General features: G+C 42.8%; 1 protein-coding gene across 5 annotated transcripts in view; it reads right to left on the bottom strand.

The window, feature by feature from the left end:
• Positions 1–674: 674 nt before the first annotated feature.
• The window catches only part of COLEC12 (collectin subfamily member 12), a 162,181-nt gene continuing 136,491 nt past the window's right edge, over positions 675–26,364 (bottom strand). For 4 of the 5 annotated variants that reach the window (XM_053247412.1, XM_053247409.1, XM_053247410.1 and 1 more), the window contains 6 exons: positions 21,071–22,117; positions 15,035–15,505; positions 13,839–13,975; positions 9,581–9,690; positions 6,920–7,065; positions 675–2,131 (listed from right to left, as the gene is read on the bottom strand). In XM_053247412.1, the coding sequence (XP_053103387.1) occupies positions 2,112–2,131; positions 6,920–7,065; positions 9,581–9,690; positions 13,839–13,975; positions 15,035–15,505; positions 21,071–22,117 (1,931 nt within the window). In that variant the 3' untranslated portion in view covers positions 675–2,111. Of the gene's footprint in view, positions 2,132–2,806; positions 2,988–6,919; positions 7,066–9,580; positions 9,691–13,838; positions 13,976–15,034; positions 15,506–21,070; positions 22,118–26,364 lie in introns of all 5 variants that reach the window. The other variant, XR_008306449.1, reaches the window with a different exon arrangement.

The following is a 26,364-nucleotide window of genomic DNA, read 5'->3' as shown; positions in this document are numbered from 1 at the left end:
CCATACACAATTCAGATTTTTCATTGCACGTTGGGGCTTAGCCTGACTTAGCTCCAGGGTTAAAAATTCCACTTTTTGCATTGGGTTTTTCTATTGGGTTTGGGGCAGGATATAAAATGTAAAAAAACCAAACAAATTTTAAATATCCTATATGGCCTGTAAATTGCAGTATTTCACCTCTGTTAATCCTGTGGATTAATTATACTGCCTACTGTCTGGAAAAGGCAGTATATCAGTCTATATCTGTGCACTCTCAAGATATCAGAATATATCTGTGCACTCCCCAGCTGCCGCTATATAGGCAGGAGCTCTGTGGGTGTGTTGAAGTGCTTACAGAACTCTGGAGAGATGAAGAGGGAAGTTTTAGCACATGCCATTTAATTGAACAGAACAAACAGAACTAGCGATGTTACTGCAGCATGAAGCTTTTAGCAAAATGTCTCAGATTGTGCAGCTTTCAGAAAAATGTCTCAGATTGCTTTGATATTTCTAAATTGGTCAAACTTGTGGTAGGAATTTGCTTCTGTGTGTCCATCCATTTACTTGCTTTTATATAAAATGGATCCCTTTTATGTGTCCAGCATAAAATTGATCACAAACATATCTGCTAAAATGAGATACTCACTGAGACATTAATATAGCCCATTCCACACACAAATTTCACATAACTCATGTACGTCAAATGTGCCATCTGCCTTTTATTTTGATTTAAGCATGATTTACTGAACATTATGCTTATGACAGAAGTCTCTTAATGCCAGTATTTGTGCCAGCTAAGGACAAAACTAAATGTTGAATGCAGGTGTTTTAACTTTCTCTCAGTGTATTTTTTTAAACCCCCCAAACAGCTTCTGGAATGGGTAGGAAGCAGCAGAGCAGCAGCAGTTGTAGGGAGGAGATGTTAAACCCTTTTTCTGATGGTCATTTTCCCCTGTGGGGAGGGGGTGCAACTTGGAGGGGTTGATCTGGAGGGAAACAGTTGCAGGCAGGGAGAGGATTAAGTAGTTTCCCTGCTGCTCCACTCTCCACTGCAAATGATGCGTCTAGTTGGTCCTTGTGCTGTCTTTTGTTAGTAGATCCAGACTATTTGTTGTACAATCCAGTTCCAAGAACCCTCCAGTATATTATATTGCTGGAAACCCTCTAGAGAGGAAGGTCATCCAGTTTAACTCATTCTTCCTGTAGACAGAGTAGCACCAGCTGTTCTTGAAGACAGGGCTGTAATGCTCCATTCCCCAATGGCTTCCTCAGCAGTCATCCCATAGAAGTCAATGGCACCAATCCAGAAACAAGGCATTTGAGGACTGCAGCTTATCTGTCCTTGGAATCACAACACTCTCTATGCCCCTTGCATAAAATACTGCAAACACCATCTATAATCAACTTCAAAGTTACTAAACAAGGATCATTTATCTGGGATTAATGTATATATTTCAATCCAAAAATATGTGTTTATAGCTGTTAACCTTATTCCTAGCCTTGGCAATTGTTTCTAGTGATTGATGAGTAGTACCACTGCTATCTTCTTTGGCTTTTGTGTACTATATTTATATAATAAAAAGGCAGTTAAAAAGACCAATGTAATAGGAAAATATTTTGTACAAAAATACAAAAATTTAAAAGCTTTTAAAAGTATATTCTAAATTACTGATCAGAATTGGACTATATATATTTATATATAAAATTTATATATATTTATAAATGTATATTTATATAATTTGCCTATATTTGGAATTTTTGCAAGTGGCTGTTGTGTTTACACAGTAGCTTTGTTTCTCTCCCCATCCCTATAATGGAAAATTCATTATTTGTAGTCAGCTTGGCATAGTCCATTTTTTACTTGAAGAAATCTTGCATATTTGTATGCTTTATGATTAAAGATGATCTATAGTTGGTTCAGTCCAATTGCATTTCCAATAAACACATTTGTGCAACAGATTCTAAAGCCCCTGAAAAATAAGAAGCCAAGGAGGATGAATTGTGCTGATGAATCTTGCTCATCAAAACCAGTTCTCAGTGCTCCCTCTTTTGGTTTGGTGATGATTCAGTCCCAGAGGATTTTTCATCTCTAAGGAAATCTCAGTAATTTGTGTCTCTCAGTTCACAGCCTATTACAATCCTGGAGGCTGAGCTAAAGTGGGAAAGGAAACACAACACATTAAAGTTCTATAAATGTAAAAACAGGTTTAAAACCCACAAATTACAAGTCTTTTTACAAATTTGGCAAGCACTATTTCCAAAGGCTGTTGCCAAGATAACCTGAATGCAGAGGGATTAATAAAGGAGAATCCCCCTCCCCACATTTAAGTAGTTTTATTTTAGTTAGGTTATTGATATACCACTCTTCAGGCCAAGGGCTCTCAAAGCAGTCCACATAGTTATTTAAAAGTATAAAACAATCTTAAAGCAAAGAACTATATAAATCAGGAAAAAAATACACAATATTATAACCACAATCCAAAACCAGTAGCAAAGAGATACCAGCATCAAATCTCATAATCATATCTTAGAAATATATTAATGTAGGTGTGAGGCAAGGATCCCTAGGGTGAGCATACTAAAGATGGGGCATCTCCCCAGTCACTATCCGCTTCACCTCGGAAGGGGGCCTCTGAAGATAACCTTCGTATATGGAGAGCATGATCTGGGAGAAGACATTCCTTCAGATACCTGAATCCCAAGCCATATAAGGCTTTAAAGATTAAAAGTATTGATTATTGTTTGCATTTATAGTCACTTGCAGCTTTTGCAGATTTATTTTTATATATTTGCTTTTTATCATGTTTTTATTGGGGTTCCAGTTTACCTTTGGTCTGTTGTGGAACCTCCTCCTCTTTTGTGGTTGGGTTTTAAAGATAAGCATTAGCACTTTGAACTGTGCTTGGAAATGAACTAGAAGACAGTGCAGCTCTTTAAGCATTCCCATTAGTAAGCTAGCTTCTGTATTTTCCTCACAGTCAGGCTTATTTTTCAGTTTTGGAGCCCAGCTGGGAAGAAAAAACAAATTAAAAAGAGCTTGTGAGGATTTGCAGGGGAGAATTTGTGGCAGGGGTGAGGGTTTAGTACTCCTGCCCCTTGCACCCGTTATCCTTGTTAAATGCCTCTCCCATCCTCACATGAGAAAGGTTTAGCAAGTCTATGGGGCTATTCTCACGACCAGCAAAAATCAGGCTAGGAGAGCCCAGCCTGATTTTTGCCGATCGTGTAAACCTCCGGGCTCGCAGGCGAGCCCGTTGGTTTACAAGCAGGTCACCCACTTCTGTAGCCCTTCCCTTAGCCCAGGTTTGCAGAGCGAGTGCTCTGCAAACCTGGGCTATCTGATTGTGAGTAGCCCCCCGGAGGGGAGGCGAAAAGCCACCTCCCTGCTCCAGGGGTCTCCCCAGTGCGCTCGCGCAGGGCATACTGGAGCTTCCGGGTGCCGCACGGCCCCTGAGCTCCCCAGCCCCCGCCAGCTCCATCATGGAGCCAGCAATCGTGTGGGCGGCCAGTCGGGCTACCCAGGGCTCCTGCTTCGATCGTCTGTGGGGAGAGTGGGCTTAGCCCGCTCTCCCCGCAATAGTGGCAAAAGCGGGTCTCACTGACTGTGAGACCCGCCTCTGTGTTTTCGTTGTTGTTTTGCCATAAGAGGCTTACCAACTGGTTGACCACCATTATTGACAAAATGAGATTTTGGCTTGATCACCAAAGTAGTCAAATGCCTTATCTGTGAGGAAAGATCCATCTGTAATACTGTTAGTGTGTTTCTGTGTCTAATAATCATAATCTTGATAATCTCACAGCTATTTTTGTGAAAGAAAATATCTCACTTTTGAGGTAGCCTGAATTGTGCAGACCACAAAAACGTATGTTGCAATCCATGGGTTTTTTCCAGATGCAATGCAGAACCCTGGTTGAGTTTGACAACCCCACAGTGTGCTTTCCTGTCCAAATGTACCTCTCAAATTCACCTGAGGTTCAGTTTGCCAAACAAGCTGACATTTGTACCCAAGGTTTATAGTTGGCTTGAATGTTTCAAGCACGGTTGAAATCTCTGCCACATTGCATCCCAAACAGCCTCCCTGTTTTATTCTCAGCTTAGTGAGAGACATGGGCACAGAGCAGCCGAGAAATAGCTTGGATTGGGTGAATGGCAGAGGGAGGGGCCAAAGAAACTACTGGCAGAAAAACAATGATGTTAGTTGTCTGTTGAGTGAATTCTCCATTTGTTTTTGGAAGCTTGGTTAGAAGCTCTGTGTTGCATTTGCTGGAGATGGTTACCTGACTCACTAAATTAAAATGAGGCTTTCCCCACAACTGACAGAAAGTGGGCTAAGGGAGTTTAGCCCGCTTCCCGTTGATCGTGGGCGAGCCTGGTGCTCCCAAGGTGGCTAGCCCGCCTAGAACACCCTCCCTTTAAATGAGGTTAATGGAGCGAATGCTCCGTTAACCTCATGGTTGTGGCGTGGAGACACATGAGTAGACACCTGACCGGGAGGCTGCAGCCAGCCTCCCAGGCTCAGGGGTCTCCCTACGCACTTGTGCAGGGCATCCTGGGACTTCTGGGGGCCACGCAGCCCCTGATCACCGTAGCCCAGGGCTACCTTTTTATTGTCTGCGGAGAGAGCTGGCTAAGCTGTTCACATGACCGTGCACACAAGTGGTCAGGTGGGTGTGGGGGAAAGCAGGGTTCAACCTACCTTCCCCCAGATGACCACTCGCAGCCCTCAAGGCAGGCAAGCCTCATACCCACTGTTTCCAGGACCAGTGCAGATAAATCTCCACACTGCTCCTGGAAGCAGGAGTAAACAGAAGGTGGGACTCATTCTCCTAGCCTCCAGAGATCCCACAATGCAGTGCTTGACAGATGTGATGCACTAGATTTTCCCTGGAGATGGGCACTCTGGAAGCAGCCCGGCTCACACACAAGCAAATAACCAGGTTTAAGGGAGCACTCACTCCCTTAACCTTGGCTAGCAGCTGGGCTAAAAAGCTAGGCTAGGCAGCATTGGCTTGCCAGGATCGGGCCTGATCCCAGCGGTTCTCACGTGCATCCTCACCCAGCCTGGACATCCCTACATCTTTTCATACTCTAGGTCTTTTCACACATTCACCCTTCCATTGCCCATTGCAGAGTATCTGAGTACAACCTCTATGATTTAGAAGAAAAATATATTTGTTATTTTTTAAATCCCAGCTTTCTACCAATGAGCTCAGAGCAGCATTTTAGCAGAAATGGTTGGGCGGACGGACAGCGACTTGGCCAAGTGAACTCATTGAGCTTCATAGCTGAGAGAGCACTGGAACTGACAGACTGGAACTGGCTTCACAGCTGACCAGGATTGCAACTGAAACTCAACATTATAGTCACCATGTCAGTCTGGCTCTTATGACTAATGTGAATGTAAAGAGCTCTCATAAACAAAGCAGACACAAAGTCCCATTAAGGTAAAGCTAGGTTTTAGAAATGCACTAAGGGTGAATTGGTATGGGTGGTTAGAGCGATACCTTTGGGACAGTCCAGCCCACAAGCGGAGCTGCAAGAACCCTGGCAAGAACAGGGATGGAATGTAATGCATATGGTCCGCATGCAAAAGTTTCACTTCACACAGTCAATAACTGGATGTTTTCTGGGGAATCAGCCACACAACTGGGGTCCACATGCTTTGGATTTTAAGACCAAAGGCTGCATGCACACATCACATCCCTGTGTGGGTGTGCAGGAATGGTGGACAGTCCAATTTGGATGTGCAGATGTAGACAGCATAATTCCACATAATGGGCTCACTCAGTCTGAAGATATTGTCCAAATTGGCCCACTATCAGCTTGGCAAACCCATGTTTGCCAGTATAATAGGAATGCAAGGGCTGGAGTGTGGCCATTTGTAGGAGAGAATTGTTAGGCAGGTGCATTAAACTCTCCTGCCTAGTGACTGAAGGTCTGCCAATTCTTCATTTTTTATTTCTTTAGGATACGCTGTCCATTCTTACTTACATGTGACTGAATAGTAGTGCCACAATGTATATTATATGCTGGCAAAAGGGCTAATTCACCCCATGGTGATGAAGAAGTCAGGGGCATAACTATAATAGGGCAAGCGGAGACAGTTGTCTGGGGGGCCACTGCCTTGGGGGCCCCCAGAGGCAAGTCACATGACTGACTCCCCCACTGCCACCCACCCGCCCGGGCTTCCTTCAGTTGTATTCATCCTCCAAAACTGATGTGAGTGTTAAGACCTGGAGCTACCAGAACAGCATGTCTTTCTCTAGTACCAAATTTTGCTATGCTTTTTGTTACCACTAATCAGCCTCATTTATGATTTCTTTACTTCATGAGCTGAGTTTCAGTGAGGGGGTGCATTTTAAAATCTTATCTCTGGGCCCACTCCAACCTTGCTACGCTCCTGGAAGAAGTTGAAGAAATTTGCCAGACAGTGCTGACAAGTATTAGAAGACAGGTCTTGGTTTTAGCACAGAATACAGTCCAGAGACTCCAGCAGTGTTGCAATAGGGATAATACCTGCATTTCTGAACCCTGAAAAGGCACTACGTTGTTTTTATGCGGATAACTAGAAAGGCAAGTCTTTATTATTTTGCTTCAAATTAAAGTGGACATGTTTTTGAATGTGAGTGCCGAAAACATACTGAACTCATGATCTAAAAATACAAAGAGGTGTCACTAGAGTAGTTGCACAATCACTGGAATAAGGGCCAGCATCTTGGAAGCTCCATGGCCTGAACGACAGAAATTGAACTAAAAAGAAACATTAATCTGAACTTAGCGGCCAGTATGGGTTGAACTGAGATCCTGACTTCAAGGGGTGACAACCATCTGCACAAGCTCACCAGGGATCGATTTTTCCCTTTTGCCAGCCGTGTAAACCTGCCTTGAGATTTGGCTTTTGTGGCAAATGAGCATCTACTATTTGAGACTCTAACTTACCTTTTTCCATTTCTTGTTCACAAATAAAATTGTTAACGTCTTCACAGTGGAAGTCATTCCAGAGCCCAGCATGGATTAGCCCAGCACAGTCTTCCCCTGGTCCGTGCCCATGTTGCCAGTTATCAGGCTGCCCAGCACTCCAGTTGCTTTCAAGAAAACAGAGAATGGCTTATTCCAAAATACAAATAGCAAACTATTGTGTGATACTATGACAGAGGAGATGAACACAAATGTAAAAACACAACAAAACACCAAAGATCTGTTCTGGACAGAAAACATAGTTCTCTTTTTGGAAAGGGAAGACAGCTGGGTTGCAGAGAAGGGGATATTCAACGGGCTGCCAAAGCTGAAAGGCCTAAAATTAAACCTATGAACTTTGTATTGTTTGAGGATGCACATGGATACGTGGGGTGGGGGCGCCATTTGGTTGCTTCGTCTATAGCTTCAGATTAGCAACTCAGACATAAAGACGTTTTCCTGTTGGATTTAAATATGCAATGCATCCCCAAATCAAAACAAAATATATGGTTTTTTCTTATAAGGTACATACAGAGACTGAGGCAGAACAGAGAGTACTAAAATATTACTAATTATTGTGTGTAACAATATCACACGTTAATAATCCAAAACCACAAGGACTGTACTGTGGCAACAGGTGGGTTTTGTAGTCATATTTCTCCAACATCTTCAGAACTTCAGAAGGAAAAAATTATACTTTGGGTTGGAAACAAATAGTCAAACTCTCAAAGATTTGTAAGTCTTTGGCCTTTACAGAGCAACTAAGTGCGGCATTAAGAGTCCTTACTTGATGGGCCCCAAATCCCTTCACCGCTTTTGTTTAATAAATGAAATGTACTTCCAGCCTTAAAACTTTAAAAGCTCATTTTTCTTGAATAAGTAGGTTGTTAAGCACAAGCCTGTGGTTGCTGGCTGAAATAGTGTCATAACAGCTAGCTAAATAACATGCTAGTCCAGCTTACAGGTCTGTGTGAAATTATGGGAAGGCACAGAGCTTTCCAGAAATAACGAATCGCCTTTAGCTTAGGTGGTTTGAGGTCACAAGGGTACATAGTAAAGTAAACAGTAAGGAAGTTAACAGCTGCGGCATCAAAAGCAACAGACTTGCTCTTGACATTTTAGGTTTGAAAGAGGTAAAAATAAAAAAGGCAGTTTGGAATGTACTAAAATCATGCCTTCGCAGAGTTCAGCAGATAAACATTGAGCTCACTCCCATGTTGCTTGTTGCACACTTTATGGGCCACTTGACTATCCTAAAAAGGAAGATGGCTGCCATCTGCAGGACTTAAGGAGCAAATTAGGAGCAACTCCAACTTTCTGTCATGCAACTGCTAATTAGGTAAGGTTCAAACTCTTTATGTATTTAAATTTAGTTTCCATCTGGGTAGGGTTGTATTATCATCCCCTTCTCTCACTGCTTATGCAATATGTTAGTAAACTCCAAGGTTCCCAACTATACCTCCCTCTTTCCCACCAAGTCTCTATATTAGTCCAGTATTTGACCATCAAAGATGCTGCCTTAAGGGGCCTTACATGTTAGTTGGAAGTGCAAATAAAATAAAATAATTTTTTAAAAGCACGAGGGAATATTGCTTTGTTTGTTGAGAGGTCCTCATCACATGCTAATGTGCTTTAAAGGCCAGGAGGAAGTACTGAGCTAAACTGTCAATACCTGGAAGGGACTCCAACAGCCTTTTCTACTGCAAATGTGCCTGAGTGGTGATCTCATGGCATCCTTCTTGTGCCCCTTCATCACTCTACATTTCCTGCAGTATCCAATGTGCCAGATTTTTTTTAAAAAACCCACAATGCTTTGTCAACCTTCCACAACCTGCTTCAACTCCACATGTTGTGACTGACATAGGAACTTTCACAGACCTATGCCATTTTCCTTTCAGTTTGCCTCTTCTGTCCAGGTTCCTTAACTCCTTTCCTTGATCTCTTTTGTTTTGAGGCTCTATCACAATACTTTGGTCATCTTTTGGACATATTTCCCAACACTATCTCTTGCTCTCTGCTACTTATAGCAGCAGAGCTATAAGTAGAAAGCACCATAGATTTTTTTCATTTGTTATTTATCTTCCACGCATTCAATGGTATGTGTGTGTGTGTGTGTGTGCGTGTGCGCGTGCCATTGGAAGGGAGGGAGGGAAAAGTTTAGCTTCCAGCAATTAGTTATATCTGATACAAGTGGTGGAGAGGGAACTATTTCCCATAAGGTTATGGCCCATGATTCCCTGTCAACAAATTTAAACTTGCTTCTTATGGCCATTGGAAGAAGAAGAAAATGTAAAACGAGTTCAAGAGATTTTACAGTAATATTCTATGATGAGTTTTTTGGCAAACAGTGTCCCCACTGTGTGCTTCTATGACATTTCCACTCAATATTCAGTTTTCTTTTTGGCAAGAAAATAAAGTCTTGTGAACAGAGAAAGAGAGGGAGCCTGAGTCAGTGGGAAAAAGCAGAGGTATATAGCATTTCCAGATAAAGACTTTAATCACAAGGCTGAAGCAATTTGTGATTTCCCATCTTGCAGCATCATTATCTGTTTGCTGACGAATGAAACATATATATGCTGACTGATAAAGTAGCAGGAAAACAATAGCAAAAAACCCGACAATCCGGGTCCTTCCTATACATACACATATTCTGGTAGGGTTCCATCCAGCCATCGCCACTCGTCCTCCTTTGCTGAGTCTGTGAGGCCAATCCAAAAGCTGCCTTTTGCAATAACCTGCTTTTTAAGCCATTGCTGCAAACAGAAGAAAGTAAAGGTTACATGATACTGTATATCAAAACATTAAAAGACTTTGGGTATATGTGGCTGATCCACATATTTTAAAGTCATGAGAGCTCTGTGGTTCTCTGAACGTAAAGGTTAGTCTAGACCAGTGATGCGTAACCTCCCCAGTTTTGAATCAAATCGGCTTTGAAGTAAGCTGAGCTTACTTCAAAATATCAAGAAAAGGTTTGGTTTGTTTGTCCAAAATATCAAGAAAGGGTTTGTTTGTCCAAAATATCAAGAAAGGGTTTGGTTTGTTTCAGAGCCAATATGAATCTGGATTAACCCTTCCCACTTCTCATAAACTCCCAAATCCTCTCCCTCCCACCTACTGAGTCCATTTGCCCTTTATCCATTGAGTACCCAAACCCATTATACCCCTCCACTCCCACATCAATAACTGAGCCGGTGTTTTGGTGGCAACAAGCCACGACAAGAAGGATAAAGATAGAGAGGGAGGTCTCCAGCACCTGGAGTGCTGATATGCACCACATCAGACTGGTAGTTGCCCCAGGAAATGCAGATTTCCAACTTCAGTAACCCTTAGGAAAACAACTTTCCCCGGGCTATTTGTAATTTGTCCTGCTGCATCACTGGAGAGGAGAAGGAAGGGAAGAGATCTACCTTCCTTCTCCCTACCTGCTGCCATCAGAGTGTCAGGAAGGAAAGAGTTTGTAAAATGAGAAAAGGGAGGGAGGGAGGGTAGAAAGGAAGGAATTTCCTGATGGATTAAGCTGGGGGTGGTGGTGGATTGAGGTAGAGAAGAATTCAAGGGCCACAATGCTCATGCCATATTTGACTACAGTCTGCCACATTTGAGGCAAGCATTATGAATAGCTGAGGCTCATATTCCTGAGTCCAGGAAAACAAACCTTGGCAACATCATTACTACAGACCATTACAACTTTTATGATTTTGTAGCTCACACATATTTTCTTCTCATAGGGCTGATTCATATTTACATAACTTGATTTCCCAACCTTTGATTATTTGCAGTTGAATATGTGAGCTGATTCATTGGGAAAGCATTACATTTGAAGTAATGATAGATGATGCGAAAGTTTTAGTTGCATGAATGAACCAGCAATATCCCAGATCAAACTCCTCAAATCATTCCTTGATGCTTTAGCTGCCCAGTGATTAATATTCAAGTTTACAGCACTTCCATTACTGGTTTCCAATCTTTCTCCATGTATCATAGCTCTGTACATTTTATCTTGAAAAAAAGGTACACCTGCCAGATAGTACATTGAAAAGGCAGACATGCAAGCTACTTTGCCAATCAAAGTTGGGGGAATCCCCCCGTGCTACTGGAAAAGTAGAGAGAGGATGGTGATCACTTTGTTTTTCCTTTTGTTTCTCAGCATTGTGTGCCATAGAACATTACTTCCCAGGGACCTTTACACATAGCAGGCTTTAACGCGGGTTTACTGGGAGACTTTACTGTGAACGCCAAGTTGTCCCAAAAAACCCACCCAAAGAGTGGATTTTTTCTACCCCGGATAGAAATCAGGCTACACTCTAATGTGCTCTACACTCTAACTCCCTCCCCGAATTATGTGTGAAAACCTCGAATTGTGTGTGAACTGCTCCCTGATAACTTGCAAAGACTTCAGGGTAAATCTGGCCAATAGGTGAACGCACCCCTTCCATTCCAGAGGAGATGAGAGTTAAAGAGTTTTAATAGCCACATGTAAAAACTCCTTGGGGAGAAAAAAAGGGGGCGGAGAGAAATTATGCAGCTTCAAAAAACCAGGCAAGATAAAGGGGGTGGGGGCAAAGATAAAAAATAAACCATTATTTATTTCGTCATGAACCCTCTTGCCCTGCCTGGCATGTTTTGAGCTTGAAAGAGCTCTTCTTCAGAGGCAATAAACTATAATATAAAGCTGCTTGGGCCTCAATGGCTGACTCACTGGCTGACATGAAACTTTTTAGAACTTTTAACCACGAAAGATAGAAATATGCCTTTTTTTGCAGGTGGGTAAAGATACTGTAGAAATATGCTGATTTTTGCCCAGACTACCACAAAAATCCAAAATCCCAGAACAATGCATTATTGCCTCAGAAAATGTGGGAAAACTCTCCCATTGAACAGAATGGGTCATGAAATCTTACAGAACTAGGAAAAGACAAGAGTGGCAGTGATATAAGACATTAATATGCTTGCAAATGGCAAGCCATTTTACTAGTATAGTACAGGAGGACCTCGATATCCGCGGATTCGCGTATCTGCGGTCGGGTCATAGATATCTAATCTCGGCATACATGGGGGGAAAGGGGAAAAACACATCAACCGCACATATCTGTGGGTTGAGGGTGGCTGTAAATGACTACGGAGCTCATTTTCAGCCACCATTTTGTGTTTCAGGGCCTCAAAATGGCTCCATTTCTAAAAGGGAAAGGGGAAAAAATCCAGCTATTTTTGGCCAATTTGGGGGCATTCTGGGGCACAGTGTGACAATAGGTAGCTTCCTCCTGTGTTTCCCCCCATGAAAATTGATGTTTTGGCAATGTTTTCTGCTGACTGGGAACCTAACACTCAATTCCCCATTGCCGCAATGCCTTGATATTTGCGGTTTCTGTATCCGCAGTTGTACTGTGGAACGGAACCCACACAAATATCGAGGGCTTCCTGTATAATATACTATTCTCTTGTATTCTCTGAGGATTTCATCTCACATCAGTAGGAATGTCTACTAACATTCCTACCAATATGACAGATATTCCAACTGATGTGAGATATACTCCTCAGAGAAATATATTGCACTATATTATTCCTTCTGAAGAGGAGCTCTTACTGCACAGCTCAGCTGTTTAGAGCAAAAGGAGGACATATTGCCTTTTCCTTGGTTACCAGATAGCTTCCCTCCCATCTTTGAAATTTTACCAATTTCCAATTTTTTTACTCTGACCTAAGCAAGGCTGAGCAAACCCCATGCATAGACAGATGACACAAGGAGGCGAGAAAGTCCTCAGATGGGTCAAACTGCTGTGTCATGTCAACCTGAACTGCTGCAAAGCAAGCCAAACAAAAAGACCATCCTTGGAAGTTGAACAACCCCACTCTATCATGCATCCAAGACAGGTATCTACACAGCTGATTAGATTTGGCACAATGGGGCACTTTTGTTCAGGGGTCCATCTGAATAATGGCTGTCCCATTCACACATCTCTTCTAGATCCTACAATTGAACATTACCCTTTGTATTTCTAAGTTTTCCCACCTTTGGAATCTTGCAGAGGGACAAACCCTATAAAAAGCCTTTGCTCCAACAACTGAGTGCTGAGGTTTTTGTTGTGGGAGATTAGTGGCTTCCTTCTATTGCCCAGAAGCCTGAATTGCTGAATACCCACCTGTGTGCATGAACTCTTTCCCCTTAAGCTGAATTACTGGATTGCTTAGTTGCTAAATTGGAACACTGGACTGTGGAGTCTGGACCCATTTGAGCTGAAGTTTCTTTCTTTGAGTGGTCCTTGTGTAGACTTGCTTTGGAGAGACCAGCAGAAGACTGACCTGGAGATTCTCGGGTCACTCTCTGCACAGGCTTGCAACAGATTAATCCTTGTTGACTGCTTGAGAGCCCTCTGGACTCCAGAGCAGAATCCATGAATCCAGGAACAGAACTACTGAGCCTGGGCCATCCCTGTGTGGGTTTGTTGCTGGCAAACTCCCATGCCTGACTGCCTTGTAATACCCAGTGCCCCCTTTGCTAGTTGCGGGCAGAGTGCCACAGCCTTTGAATCATGGTGGCAAGCTGGCATCTTGCTGACTTGCCTTAGGGAACAAGACCCCTAAGACTTCTCTATTGAGATTCATTCCTTTTCAGTTTAGCTCACAAAAGAGCAGATTAAGGACAGGTATTGAGGCTGGTCTTATCTCCCTCTTTATTCTATTTCTTGCTTTCCCTTGTCTTTCCCCCTCTTTCCACCACCTGCATTCCAACATCCGCTAACCCCCAGGCTAATAGAGCCTTCATTCCCTCTCTCTCTCCTTCCCTCCCTCCCTCCTGCTCCTTATCTCTCCCCAGGAGCTGCCTGGCTCATCTTGCCTGCCTGTCACATCCAAAGTGCCTCCAACATCTTTCATTGTCAGAAAACCAGATGTGGCCCTGTACCTGCTCCTCTTTACTGTTTATGAACACCAAATGTGATGACTTCTCTTCACAGAAAACCTTTGCATCTTCAAAAATGGCTCTTTCTGATGAAAAGTAATAACAGTTGTCTGAAAAATTCTTCCAGTAAACAGGACAACCTGAAACATGAAACAATTCTTGTTAAACCAATAAGCTAATGAAAACTGGGCCCTCACAAAAACTCTGCTTTATTGTAGTGTGATGGTATCCCACAATGACAGAGTTCAAAAACAGTATCTGGGTCTCTCCAGAATAGAATTTAATGAAAGGAATTTTCCTTTCCAGGACTATGCAATGTTGAAGGTATCAGCTGGAAAAAGAAAAGAAAACAGGAGTGATGGGACAGAATTGGTTTGCTAGAGTCACTAACAATTTATCATATCTCAGATGAGGACATTTTTGTTGAAGGATATAGACTAGGAAGTTAAAACTCCCCTTTCTGCACTATTATGAGGAAGTTTCAGGAGGAGGAAAAAGGACACTATTTTACTTCCCCAATCTCCAGAAACCTCCCGCTACCACCAGGCAGCAATAAAGTTAAGGTATGTGGTTGCCAGGCATCTCCAAACCAGAACAATTTAGTGCAAACATATGAATATAGGAAGCTGCCATATACTGAGACAGACCCCTGTTCATTTAGCTCAGTATTGTCTACACAGATCAGCAGCAGCTTATCCAAGGCTGCAAGCAGGAGTCTTTCTCAGCCCTAACTGGAGATGCCAAGGAGGGAACTTGGAACCTTCTTCATGCAGGTATTCTTCCCAGAACAGTCCCATCCCCTAAGGAGAACATCTTACAGTGCTCACATGTAGTCTCCCATTCAAATTCAAACCAGAGTAGACTTGCTTAGCAAAAGGGACAATTAATGCTCACTATCACAAGACCAGTTCTCTTCTCAGTGCGATGTAACACAGAAGAAGTTTCAGGGGGATGGGAAAGCTGTACTCTTCCTTCCCTTCTGATACATTCTTCCTCCTGTGAACTCCAAACAATGCTACAAGGCTCCTTTTCCAAGCTGGCTGAAACCCTGGAGCATTCTAGTTATAGGCAACATTTTGTCTCCTCCATCCCACAACTTGTTAGAGAGCCTACTAACACAGTGGTAAGCATGGTACCAAGCAATATCTTAGGAAAGCAGGCAGGCAGATTGGTAGGGAACCATGTGTGCAGATACTCACCATTAGCCTCACTTTGCAGTGCCACAGGCATTCCTGGACCTGGTGGCCCAGGAGGTCCAGGTTGTCCTTGTATACCACGCAGTCCAGGTGGCCCAGGCAGACCAGGCAATCCACGAGGACCAGGTATTCCTGGCTCACCAACAGTTCCTTGTAGACCTTGGGGTCCAGGTAGGCCCGGTGGGCCTTGAGGGCCATCTCTGCCCATTGGTCCAGGTGGTCCTGGGTCTCCACTAGGTCCTGGCAGACCAGTCTTCCCAGTTGAACCTCTCTGGCCTTTGGATCCAGGTGAACCTCGGGAACCTTTCCCACCTTTTTCACCTGGCGGTCCCATTGGTCCAGTTGGTCCCTTTTCACCTTGAGGTCCTGGTGGTCCTGGTTCACCTTTTTCTCCTTTTTGTCCTTTCGGCCCAGTAAGACCAAGAGGACCTTGGGGCCCTCTGTCACCTTTGGGACCTCTTGGGCCTGGAGGGCCTAAAATAATAATTTGAGTCATAAGTTAGAATAGCAATGAGATTTGTTTAATATAATAAAAATACTGGAAGTATATTCACACTGTGAGACTAAGGATCTATTTGCACAAGAAGTTTAGACCAGTTTTAAAATCTCTGAACTGGGATGGCTTCTCCCAAGGAACTCAGGGAAACTTAGTAATTGTGCTTGCATTACAGAAGAAGCCAGCAGGAAACTAAACTTGGAACCTAAAGTAATTTTTAAAAAAAAACAACGCAGATGACTGAGCTTCTTACATGATTAGGGTTGCACAGAAGTTTGCTTTTCAGGTGGTTAATATGGGCTGCTAATATGGATCAACAACCCCAATGGGAATCTAGACATGCTTATTGGAGATAATTCTATTATTTACTATTTCCCAGAAATGAGATGGGGTGATCTAGAGGCTCTTTTTCTTGCTTCTGAACTAATTAAAACCTTTGATTAAGTACAAGGAGATTTGATTGACTATCATGGGGAAAATCTTGGGAAACCTAATTATGTTCCTGCATCACCTAGTTAGTTGAGCAGAAGAAGCAGAAGTTGTCACTTGTTCTGCTGTACTGCACTCACCATTAAAGTTAAACAAAGAAGATGCAAGATAATTTTGGAGTGCTCAAGGTGAGCATTTTTGGTTACCTCTACAGCATCATGGAAGAAAGCACAAAATGCAGAATGGAAAATCAAGGAAGTGTTTTGAATAAATATTTTAAAAGAATATGGACATTTCTGGAAGGAAATTTATACCAATCAATATGCTGATATACCATTATTCTAGTGCATAGATAACAGATGTGTTTGCTCCTCTAGCCCTTGTCACATAGATTCTTCCACCCTTCACCCCTTGGTTAAATGTTACATCAACATCAACAGTAATCACTGTTAAAGCTAACAGGTTTTCCCTTAAGCCATGTTTGCTAGCCATGTTTGCTAACCAGCTGCAATCTTTGGATACCACGATACCCTGGTAAGGTGAAGCATGGTTAAATCCACAAATACATTTGCCAGATTGCCAATGGTGACTGTATATTTTAATCTGACAAGACAAGTTCAGTATGAAGTAGGGAGAGCCCTTGCCATTCTTTAGGCTTCAGGGGTCTCTCCCTGATGTCACCCTGAGTCTCAGACAGTGAAAAATGTGAAAGGACTTGTAAGTAGCCAAATCAGCAGATGACACTAAGCTATTTAGGGCAGTGAAATCCATAACGAATTCTGAGGAGCTCCAAAAAGATATCTCCAAACTGAGGGAGTGAGCGACAAAATGGCAAATGCAGTTCAATGTAAGCAAGTGTAATGTGATGCACACTGGGGCAAAAAACACCAACTTCACATATACACTGATGAGATCTGAGCTGTCAGTGACTGACCAAGAGAGAGATCTTGGGGTCATGGTGGACAGCTCATTGAAAGTGTCATCTCAGTGCACGGCAGCTGTGAAAAAGGCTAATTCCATGCTGGGAATCATTAGGAAGGGGATTTAAAATAAAAATGCTAATATTATAATGCCCTTATACACATCTATGGTGCGGCCATATCTGGAGTAGTGCATACAGCTTCGGTCACCGTATCTTAAGAAGGATATTGTAGAACTGGAAAAGGTGCAGAAGAGGGCAACCAAGATGATCAGGGGCCTAGAGCACCTTCCTTATAAGGCAAGGCTACAGTACCTGGTGCTCTTTACCTTGGAAAAGAGGTGACTAAAGGGAGACATGATTGAAGTGTATAGAATTATGCATGGAATGGAGAGGGTGGACAGAGAGAAATTTTTCTCCCTCTCTCATAACATTACAACCAGGGGTCACCCCATGAAACTGAAGGTCGGGAAATTTAGTACCAACAAGAGGAAGTACTTTTTCCACACAGCACATAATTAATCTATGGAATTCCTTGCCATGGGATGTGGTGATGGTCACTAGCTTGGATAGCTTTAAAAGGAGCTTAGACAGATTCATGGTGGACAGGTTTATCAATGGCTACTAGTCCGGTGGCTGTGGGCCATCTCCAGCCTCAGAGGCACAATGCCTCTCAGTACCAGTTGCAGGGAAGCAATAGCAGGAGAGAGGGCATGCACATATCTCTTGCCTGTGGGCCTCTCGTGGGCCTCTGTGTGAAACAGGATGCTGGACTAGATGGGCCTTGTGCCTGATCCAGCAGAGCTGGTCTTATGTTCTTATGACTTCCAAAGCTCAGGATGACAGAAGGGAAGAGACATACCCTTACTCAGGGTGGCGGAGAGGCAGAGTTGGAGGCAAGCACAAATTATGGCAGCCTACCAAGGCAGCAAAAGCATGGACTTCTAGTTAAAAGTCAACAAAGGTTTGGGGGAATTGCATAATCTTTTTTTTAAAAGTGAAATGTCAGTAGGAGGTGAGAGATCCCTGTAGCTTTTTGTTTAAGTATACATGTCATAAAATAAAAATAAAAGTTGGGAGCTGAAAAGTGGAAAATCTGGGGGTAGGAAGGAACTGTACAATCTCATGATCCACTTCTAATCTTTTCATAATGGTAAAGAGACCATGAATATTACATGTATACTGGCCCCATCACTTATAAACTCTGAACTGAAAAGACCAACATTACAGCATCATGATTTCCCCCATGTCTATCAAGCCAGAGGTATTAGTGGCCAACATCCAAACCAACACTGCACTTATTGTAAACATGTCGCACTAGTGCAAGGATGTTGCACTAGCTAGTTCTTCTAAGTTGGGAGCTTTTGTTGCAGATAAGCGCTGCGCCAATGCAATAGGATGTCCTTGTGCAAACTGTGGTGTACCTCCTCCTGTGAAACCTGCTCCTCAGCCCATATATGTTACAAGGACTGATGCAAAATCATCTGCTATCCTTGTAGTGTAAGTGAAACACTTGCACAAGTGGACTGAGATCACAAGAGACTATGTAACTTTGAGCACTTGCTCTACACAACCTCCTTGCTGTTTTTGTTTATTACTGTAGTACAGTGTAAGTCTTGATGTCAGACTTTTTTTTTTGGTCATGTTTGAAAGTTTATCTAGTATAATTGCACATTATTCACTAGATAAATTTTGCATCAGCAAGTACATTCAGACCAAGGTCACATTAAGGCGCTTCACACGACCCGTGTGAAGCACCAGGACAGTTTGTGCAGGAAGAGCGGGCTTAGCCCGCTCTCCCCGCACACACGCAGCCTCTAAGCCCTGGGTGGCTGGATCGGCCACCCACACGGCTACCAGCTCTGTCATGGAACCAGTGGGGGCTGTGGGGATTGGGGGCCACGCGGCCCCTGGAAGTCCCAGGATGCTCTGTGCAAGTGCAAGAGACCCCTGAAACCAGGAAGCTTGTTTTAACCTCCCAGTGGGGGTCTCCTCATGTGTTGCTGCAGTGCAGAGACACGCCGTGGCACACGATCAACTAAACGGGGTTAGTGGAGCACTCGCTCAGTTAACCTCGTCTAAAGGGAGGGGTGGTTTGCTGCCAGGAGCAGTGTGGCTCCCGTGGCAGCAGACGACCAGGAGAAATTGGGCTAGGCTCCCTTAGCCCGATTTCTCCTGGTTGTGAGAATAGCCTCATTTACAGACATAGGCACATTTAATGCCAGATAGTATATGTATTAATACCTATCATTTAAAAACGGTACTTGATTTTGATCAACTGAAAAACCAATGAAAGACACTAATGTAACTTCAGGAAATGTTTTTTAAGACAAGAAGGAAAAGCTGAAGCTTGATTTGTTTAAAATACAGCGGCTGACATCCTAATGCTGCACATGTGCTTCTAACAAAAGCAGACATGCATTGCCAGCCCCAGGGTTGTAGCTATAATTGAGCAAATGGGTTCCAAGAACCCAGACCCCCCCAGCTCCTAAAAGGCCCTCCAGCAAGATCCCTCCCTATCTTCTTCATTATCTCTCTCACTCCAAGGGGCTGCCAGGGAGAAAGGTGAACACGGGGCCCCATCTCTCCTAGCTACGCCCCTGGCCAGCCCCCACTCTTCTGAAGCATGGGTGCTCTTGCGTAAGAGAATGGCACTTTTTCGTGTTCTTGTAATTTTTTCATCTTGCTATACAACTACTGTAGAAGGTTGGCTATATATATATATCAGCTCTACTGATATGAATTTGGTTGACAATCTGTATATGGGAGCTTTTGGACCTATAATTAGGAAGAAGATGTTATATATTATATGTGCCAATGTAATTTACAACATTTGAAAGAATTCATTTTAGAATTGTTATTGCAGATAGTGGTTTTTGTAATTTATATAATTAACTGTTGACACTGTTTCAACAGCATGATATATCAACAATCTGAAAAGTAAAATAAGTTACGTCCTTCTGCTCACTGCTTTGGCAGTTTTAGCAGGATGATAGTGTCAACAATTCAAAAAGCAACATAAAGCTGCATCTTTAATGAATGTGGTGATAGTATACAGCTGGTGCCTTAATGTTTTCATCATTTTCTTGGGAGACCAAATCGTAGGTGGCTCCACCTGATTAGAAGCATCTTAATTGATGCCGGACTATATATTCTCAAGCCTTGAGGCTTGGCAGTTAGTAAGTTTTTCCCCCCTCAGTAAGATGTAAGAGGAAAGGTTGCCTCTATAAAGATTGGTTTTTTGAGCTATTATTGTTGTTTAAGCTCAGAGAGGAGGAAAAGTGGTATGTATCGATTTGTGTACAAGGGGGAGGATGCTATTTACATTATTACGATTATCTATGTAAGTCCTTGGTCAGGAGACTTGCTAGTGTTTGTTTTATTGTTACAGAATGGTTGTGTTCTCTGATGAAGGATCATCCGAAATGGGTTCAAGAATCCCGGGTTAGCCTATATGGCATTTTTCATGGGGGTGGTGCAAAGCCAGCAAAAGGGGCAGGGTGGTCTGTTGCCATTTGCCTCTAGCAGCGAATGATGGCAAGCCAGCACTGGCATCCATCATCAATGTATGTATACCCACAGCAATGCAGGTGCCTGGGTTGCCTGCCCCTAAGATTAGACTTGGTTATAAGAAGCAAATTGTGCTCTCTGTTAAGAACAAAAATACAAAAAGGCCCAAACCAGTCATGTGCTCATTCTGTAGACAAGGTAATCAAGATGGCAATGATGTGCAGTTTGGAATGAACACACACAATGATACCACACCATAGTGAGATGCAAAAGAATAATTTACCAAGTAAGTGTTAAGGAAAAGTAAGGACACCTACATAAATTCCAGAAGTTCTGATAGCACCAAACTGGCAAATGCAATCCATGAAGAACAAGTGCTCCTTAAGCAAGGAGGAGGGAAGCGGGTATTGCCCTGTTCTGGCACAGAAGTTGCTGTACAACATGTGCTGACTGTGTTATTATATCTGCTTTAACATCAATCAGCATGGGGGTCTGGAACTCTGAACATGTGAATTAAATATAAGTGCTGCAAAACACTCCATCTGAGGGGCACCCTAGTGGGAAGGCTCTAATGTTATTTTATTTAAAAGATTCTAAATGGTATGAATCTTGCAGGAAGAAATCAGCAAATATTTCAGGGAATCCCTAGCTTCAGTCCCAAAGCTTGATCTCAAACACAACTTACCTTGTAGTATTGTGAAATTTTTAATGAGCTGACCATGTTTGGAATCCACCAGCTTCATTTCTTCCATTATTATTGATAAATTGGCTACTTCATTATCTAATCTTGTCCTCATCACATCCTGTTGTGTCCTGAGAGCAGTAGCATCCAGGCGAATATTCAATAATGAGTTATTCATAAAAGTCAGCTCATCAGTATGTTTACTAAGAGTGTCTGTGCATGTTGTCCTGACATCATTGAGGTTGCTGGTTAGTGTCCGCAGGTGATGGGCAGTATAGCTAATATTATTAATGATGGTGACTATATCTACCTCAAAGTTTTGAAACCGTTCTTCTTGCTGGTTAAACTTAGCAGATGTTTTGTTTTCATACTCTTTATGGCGTTCCTGGAGATCCTTCAGATTTTGTTCATTGGCTTGTGCAATAGTGGTGATGTTGTCCATTTGCCCATTGAATGAAGTAAGCTGACTGCTCATATCCTCAAGTGTATCATTATTAGCTTTGGCCAAAGCAGAGTTGTTGGCTGTTAATATCTGTAAATTCTGCACTTTCTCTTTAAGCCACTCAGTGTCCTTCCGTGCCTGGAGGGCAACCTGCTCAAGGTTTTGAAAGTCACTTTTGATTCTTTGGATAGCTTGACTTGTATCATCCACAGATCTCTGTAAAGTACTGATAAGATCTCTTTGTTGAACCTGTGTCTGATTCAAATTGTTTAAATTCATGATGACTACATTATGTGAGTGCATTTGACTTTGCAAACTTGTCTGGATGTTACTTGTGTCCTGCTGGAGATCACTGATGTAGCCATTATAAGCTTGGAGAGTTTTGTTGACACTGATGATCATGAAAGAGTTGCTATCCAAAACACCTTTCATTTGGCTCTGCTGGTCATCTAAAACGTTACCAGACTCTTGCAGCTTCTCCAGTGTATCTTTGTTCTTTGCAGTTTTCTCTGAAATCTCTCGAAGCTGCTGGCGGAGGGCCAAGATATCGGCTTTGAAGCTTGAAAGCTCTGTATTGGTGTTCACAGCTTTCTCTCCAGCTTGGTAATCTGGGGGGAAAAATCCCCAGAAAAAATGTCATTTATTTGTCAGAAGAGGAGCTTTAATTGAGAAAGGTTTGCTGAATCAAAATTAGGAACACCTAAGCAATCCTATAGTTCAACTGATGAAATTTGCTAAAACTCTTTAGACATGTTTTTAATTGAAGTGGAACTGAAATAACTGTGCAAGAAAGTAAGTATTCTCTTGACACTATTTCATGAAAATTTTTAACCCAGCTATCAGGTTATTAACCCAACCCGATAGTTCCTCTCTCTTTGGAAACAAAAGGGATCATCCAGATGAAGATATGCTTAAATACAACTGATTTCATAATAGCTTCTACTTTTCTGTGGAATTTATATGAATGAAATATAGGTGGATCTTGGTAACTGCAGAGGTTCTGTTCAGTGATAATACCGCGGATGCTGACACCACGGATATCTGAAACTGCCGTCTATGGGATCGCGGGGATTAGGTTCCTGGAGGTCTGCAAATCTTCCCCAAAATGGTGAAAAATGGGCCAAAAGCTCAAAGTAAGGTGCCCTACCATAGTCCCCGGGCCTCCAGCAGTCCAGCAATAACCCACAGAAGACCGAATTCTATCATTATTTGCAATTTTTCACAGAAAAAAATGTGTTTTTTGAATGGAACAGGCCATAAAATGGTTCCCATGCTCAAAATGGTAGCTAGAAATGACCTCTGAGGTCATTTCTGGCCACCTCCAACCCATGGATACATGAATTTAACCCCCTCACCCCGGCAATGTATGTCGAAGTTGAGTGTTGGTTCCCCGACCATGGATATGCAAAATCATGGATGCTGGATCCACGGGTAACAAGGTATGCCTGTATACTGAAATATACTGAATCGGATCTTTGGTCCATCTTAACCCCCTATTCTTCTAACTGGCAGAAATTCTCCAAACACTGAGCTCTTTCCCAGCCTTGTGGCCTGAAGATGTCATGGGCTGAACTTTGGGTGTTGTGTATGCAAAGTGAGTGCTTTACCAGACATATTTTATCGATTATATCTTTATATTATATCTACTATATTTCAAGAAGTGACATACTTCATGGGTGTCCCATAGGGATCCATGTTCTTCATTCCTTGTAAGTGGACGCAATTTAGCCAAAGTTAAACACTTGTAAATCCCTCTAATTTCAGGGGAAGAATTAAGCACATGTTTAATCTCTTACTGAAACCATAAAATTTAAAATGCTTAACTTTTGCTGGACTGCATCCTCTATTAGCAGAGGAATCCCATGAAAAACAGGGCAGTGGAAACCAGGATATTTTTCACCAGATTCCCCTGCTGAAACTCAGCTTGTCTCACCTTACTAAATTTCTTTCCTAACCATCCTCCAGGGCAGGGAGTTTCAACCTTTTAAAACAAATGTGTCCCTTCTGTCCTAAAGCTTCAGCTCAGGTACCTTATACACACACAAACACACGCTTTAAATGTTACAGTTATGAGGCAGGCTTTTACTGTCACTGGTTCACATACAAAAACAAAATAATAACATGCAAACAGCCAAGAACTGTGACCTCTGGAAGTAGATCTTGCCGGTTTGGGGAAATAATACAATAATATGCAAGCAGTCAAGAACTGTGGCAAGAAGTAAATCTTGTCAGTGTTGGTGGGAAACAAAATAATATGCAAGCTACCAAGAACTGTGACATCCACAGGTAAATCTTCCAATGTTGAAGAAAACACAAGGGGGGAAAAGCAAGAAAAAACAAGTCAATTTAATCTGACCTAGAATCGGGGAAACAAAAGCAAGCACCAATTGTATGTTGTGACTTCTTTCCTAGTCTTGTGTTCTGGAGCCCCAGGGGCCAGGACTCCACTACATACCCTACTACACTGCAATGCACTCTATGTGAAGCTGCCTCACATAAAGGTAAAGTGTGCCTTGTCAAGTTGATTTCAACTCCTGGCACCTACAGAGCCCTGTGGTTTTCTTTAGTAGAACACAGGAGGGGTTCACCATTGCCTCCTCCCGCACAGTCTGTGATGATGCCTTTCAGCATCTGCCTCACATACATAGTCAAAAATTGCAACTGGTGCAGAATGCAGCAGCCATACTGGTCTCTGGGATAACCCGAAGAGACCATATACATCAATCTTAAAAGAACTGCATTGGTTCCCAATACGTTTCTGAGCAAAATACAAAGTGCTGATTCACCCAGAGATGGACATTTGGGGGTGTTTGGAGTGGTCTACAAAGGGGGGGGGCGCAATTTTTGTGTGTGTGGCTAAATTCTGTACCACATCTTGCAAGGTCAGGCAAGAGCTGATTTCAATTATAACAAAAAATTTAAGGATAATAGTATTTTTATTTAGACTAAATATTCTGACAATTAGTACTTGGTATATAGATTTATAAGGTAATGAGTAGTACAGGAGAACCTCAGTACTCACAGATCTGGCATCCGCAGTTTTGCATATCTGTGGTTGGGTAATCGGCACCCGACCACGTTATACGCAAATAAAAACTGACAAGAAAGGGATTAAACATGTGGATTTGTGGATCAGAGGCAGCCGCGGAGGTCATTTTTGGCTGCCATGTTGTGAATCGGAGTAATTTTGTGGCTCGTTTTGTCCAAAAGGGGGTCTAAAAATGTTGTGTGTGGGGGAGGTTTCAGGGGGGAAAGTATTTTGGCACATTTGGGGGGCATGGTAGCACACTTTATTCCCCCACCACATGTTTTGGCCCATTTTTACCACAGTTTCCCAACCTCCAAGAACCTAACCCCTGCAATTACATTGACTTCAATGATTCGCAGTTTCTTTATCTGTGGCAACATCATGTAATGGAACCCATGCAAATACCGAGGTTTTCCTGTATACATATTCTGTTTTAATTTGTTAACTTGTCAGTTTTGTTGTTGATGGTTCTGGTCAGTGACCATAATAAAGTAATCTGAATCTGTTCTCTCAGGCTTTCTGTTTTTTATTTTTTAACTGTTTAATTGTTTTATTTAATTAAATTTTGACAAGCTATAATTTTAACTGATTTTTGTTCTGTTTTAAAAGGTTGTACACTGCCTGGAGATTCCTATGTCAGGCGGTTTATAAATAAAATAATAATGACAGACAGCCCTGTCTTGGCCCCACCCATCTCTCCTTGTGAATGGCTGGCTACATAGTCAGGGTCAGGCTGAAGGAGGCTCCCACCTCTCCTTCAGCCTGACTGATGCTCAGCGACAGCATTTCCCTGGCTGTTGAGCCTGGCAGTCAGACTGAGGGAGGAGTGGGAGAAGCCTGAGGGAGGAGTGGGAGAAGCCTCCTCCTCAGACATGAGGAGGAGGGAGGGATACTGTCTGACACACTTCCATTTTCTTCCTCCCCTCCTAGAGATGGCACATTGTCTTTGTCATGAACCTGAGCCTAATGCACCCATCAGACACAAGCAAAGAAAGCTCAGGAGATGAGGGTAAAAAATGAGTCATAGACTTTTTTATGGTGCCAGTGCCTCCCAGTTCCAAGGAGCCAGTAATGGATTCAAACGTATAACCACCAGTATTGGGGTGTGAGGAAGAGGATCTGGGGAGCTGGCACTTCAAAAGACACCCTTGCCGGCAGAGCCTCCATATCTACCACACTCAGAAAACACCCTTCTGCCCATCTCTTCTCACTCCAAAGACTCCCTGGAACCATTACCAATGATAGAGAAATAATTTCCTTGTTGGAGGAGCTTACGTTTAAGAAATAGGTCACTGTCCCTTTAAGTACAGTTGTCTCTGAAGGCCGAAGGAGGGGCCTATTTAAGGACTTAACCTGGAAGGAACAGTTGCTGAAGCAACACTGTTGCTTGTCTCTCAGCCTAATGCTTGTGCAGTACCTTGCTTCCTTGTAGAACTGATCTCCTGGCTTGACCTTGGCTTGTTACCTGACTTGCTGTCATGCTGTTGTGTGAAATTTATCTTTTGGCTTCTGACCTCCGACTGTGCCTGGACCTGCATTATCGTGTAATATAGACCTGACCACCTGGATTCTGACCTTGGCTTGGCAACCCTGATTAATGCCTCACCCCCTTGGTGTGTCCTTGCTGGCAGACCAGCACTGCATAGCCCAGTGAACATAAGAACAGCCCTGATAGATCAGGCACAAGGCCTATCTAGTGTAGCATCCTGTTTCACACAGTGGGGCATGACAGTCTTGTCTTGTGAGATGAGTCCTTCAGTCAGGAGCCAAAAGCATGGTTGCCAGTGAGTCAGGAGGAAATAGGAGGACTCCACACACCCTCATTTG

This window comes from Hemicordylus capensis, chromosome 4 (assembly GCF_027244095.1).
Source record: "Hemicordylus capensis ecotype Gifberg chromosome 4, rHemCap1.1.pri, whole genome shotgun sequence".
Taxonomy (NCBI): Eukaryota; Metazoa; Chordata; class Lepidosauria; order Squamata; family Cordylidae; genus Hemicordylus; species Hemicordylus capensis.
This window is presented reverse-complemented; position numbering and strand designations above follow the sequence as displayed.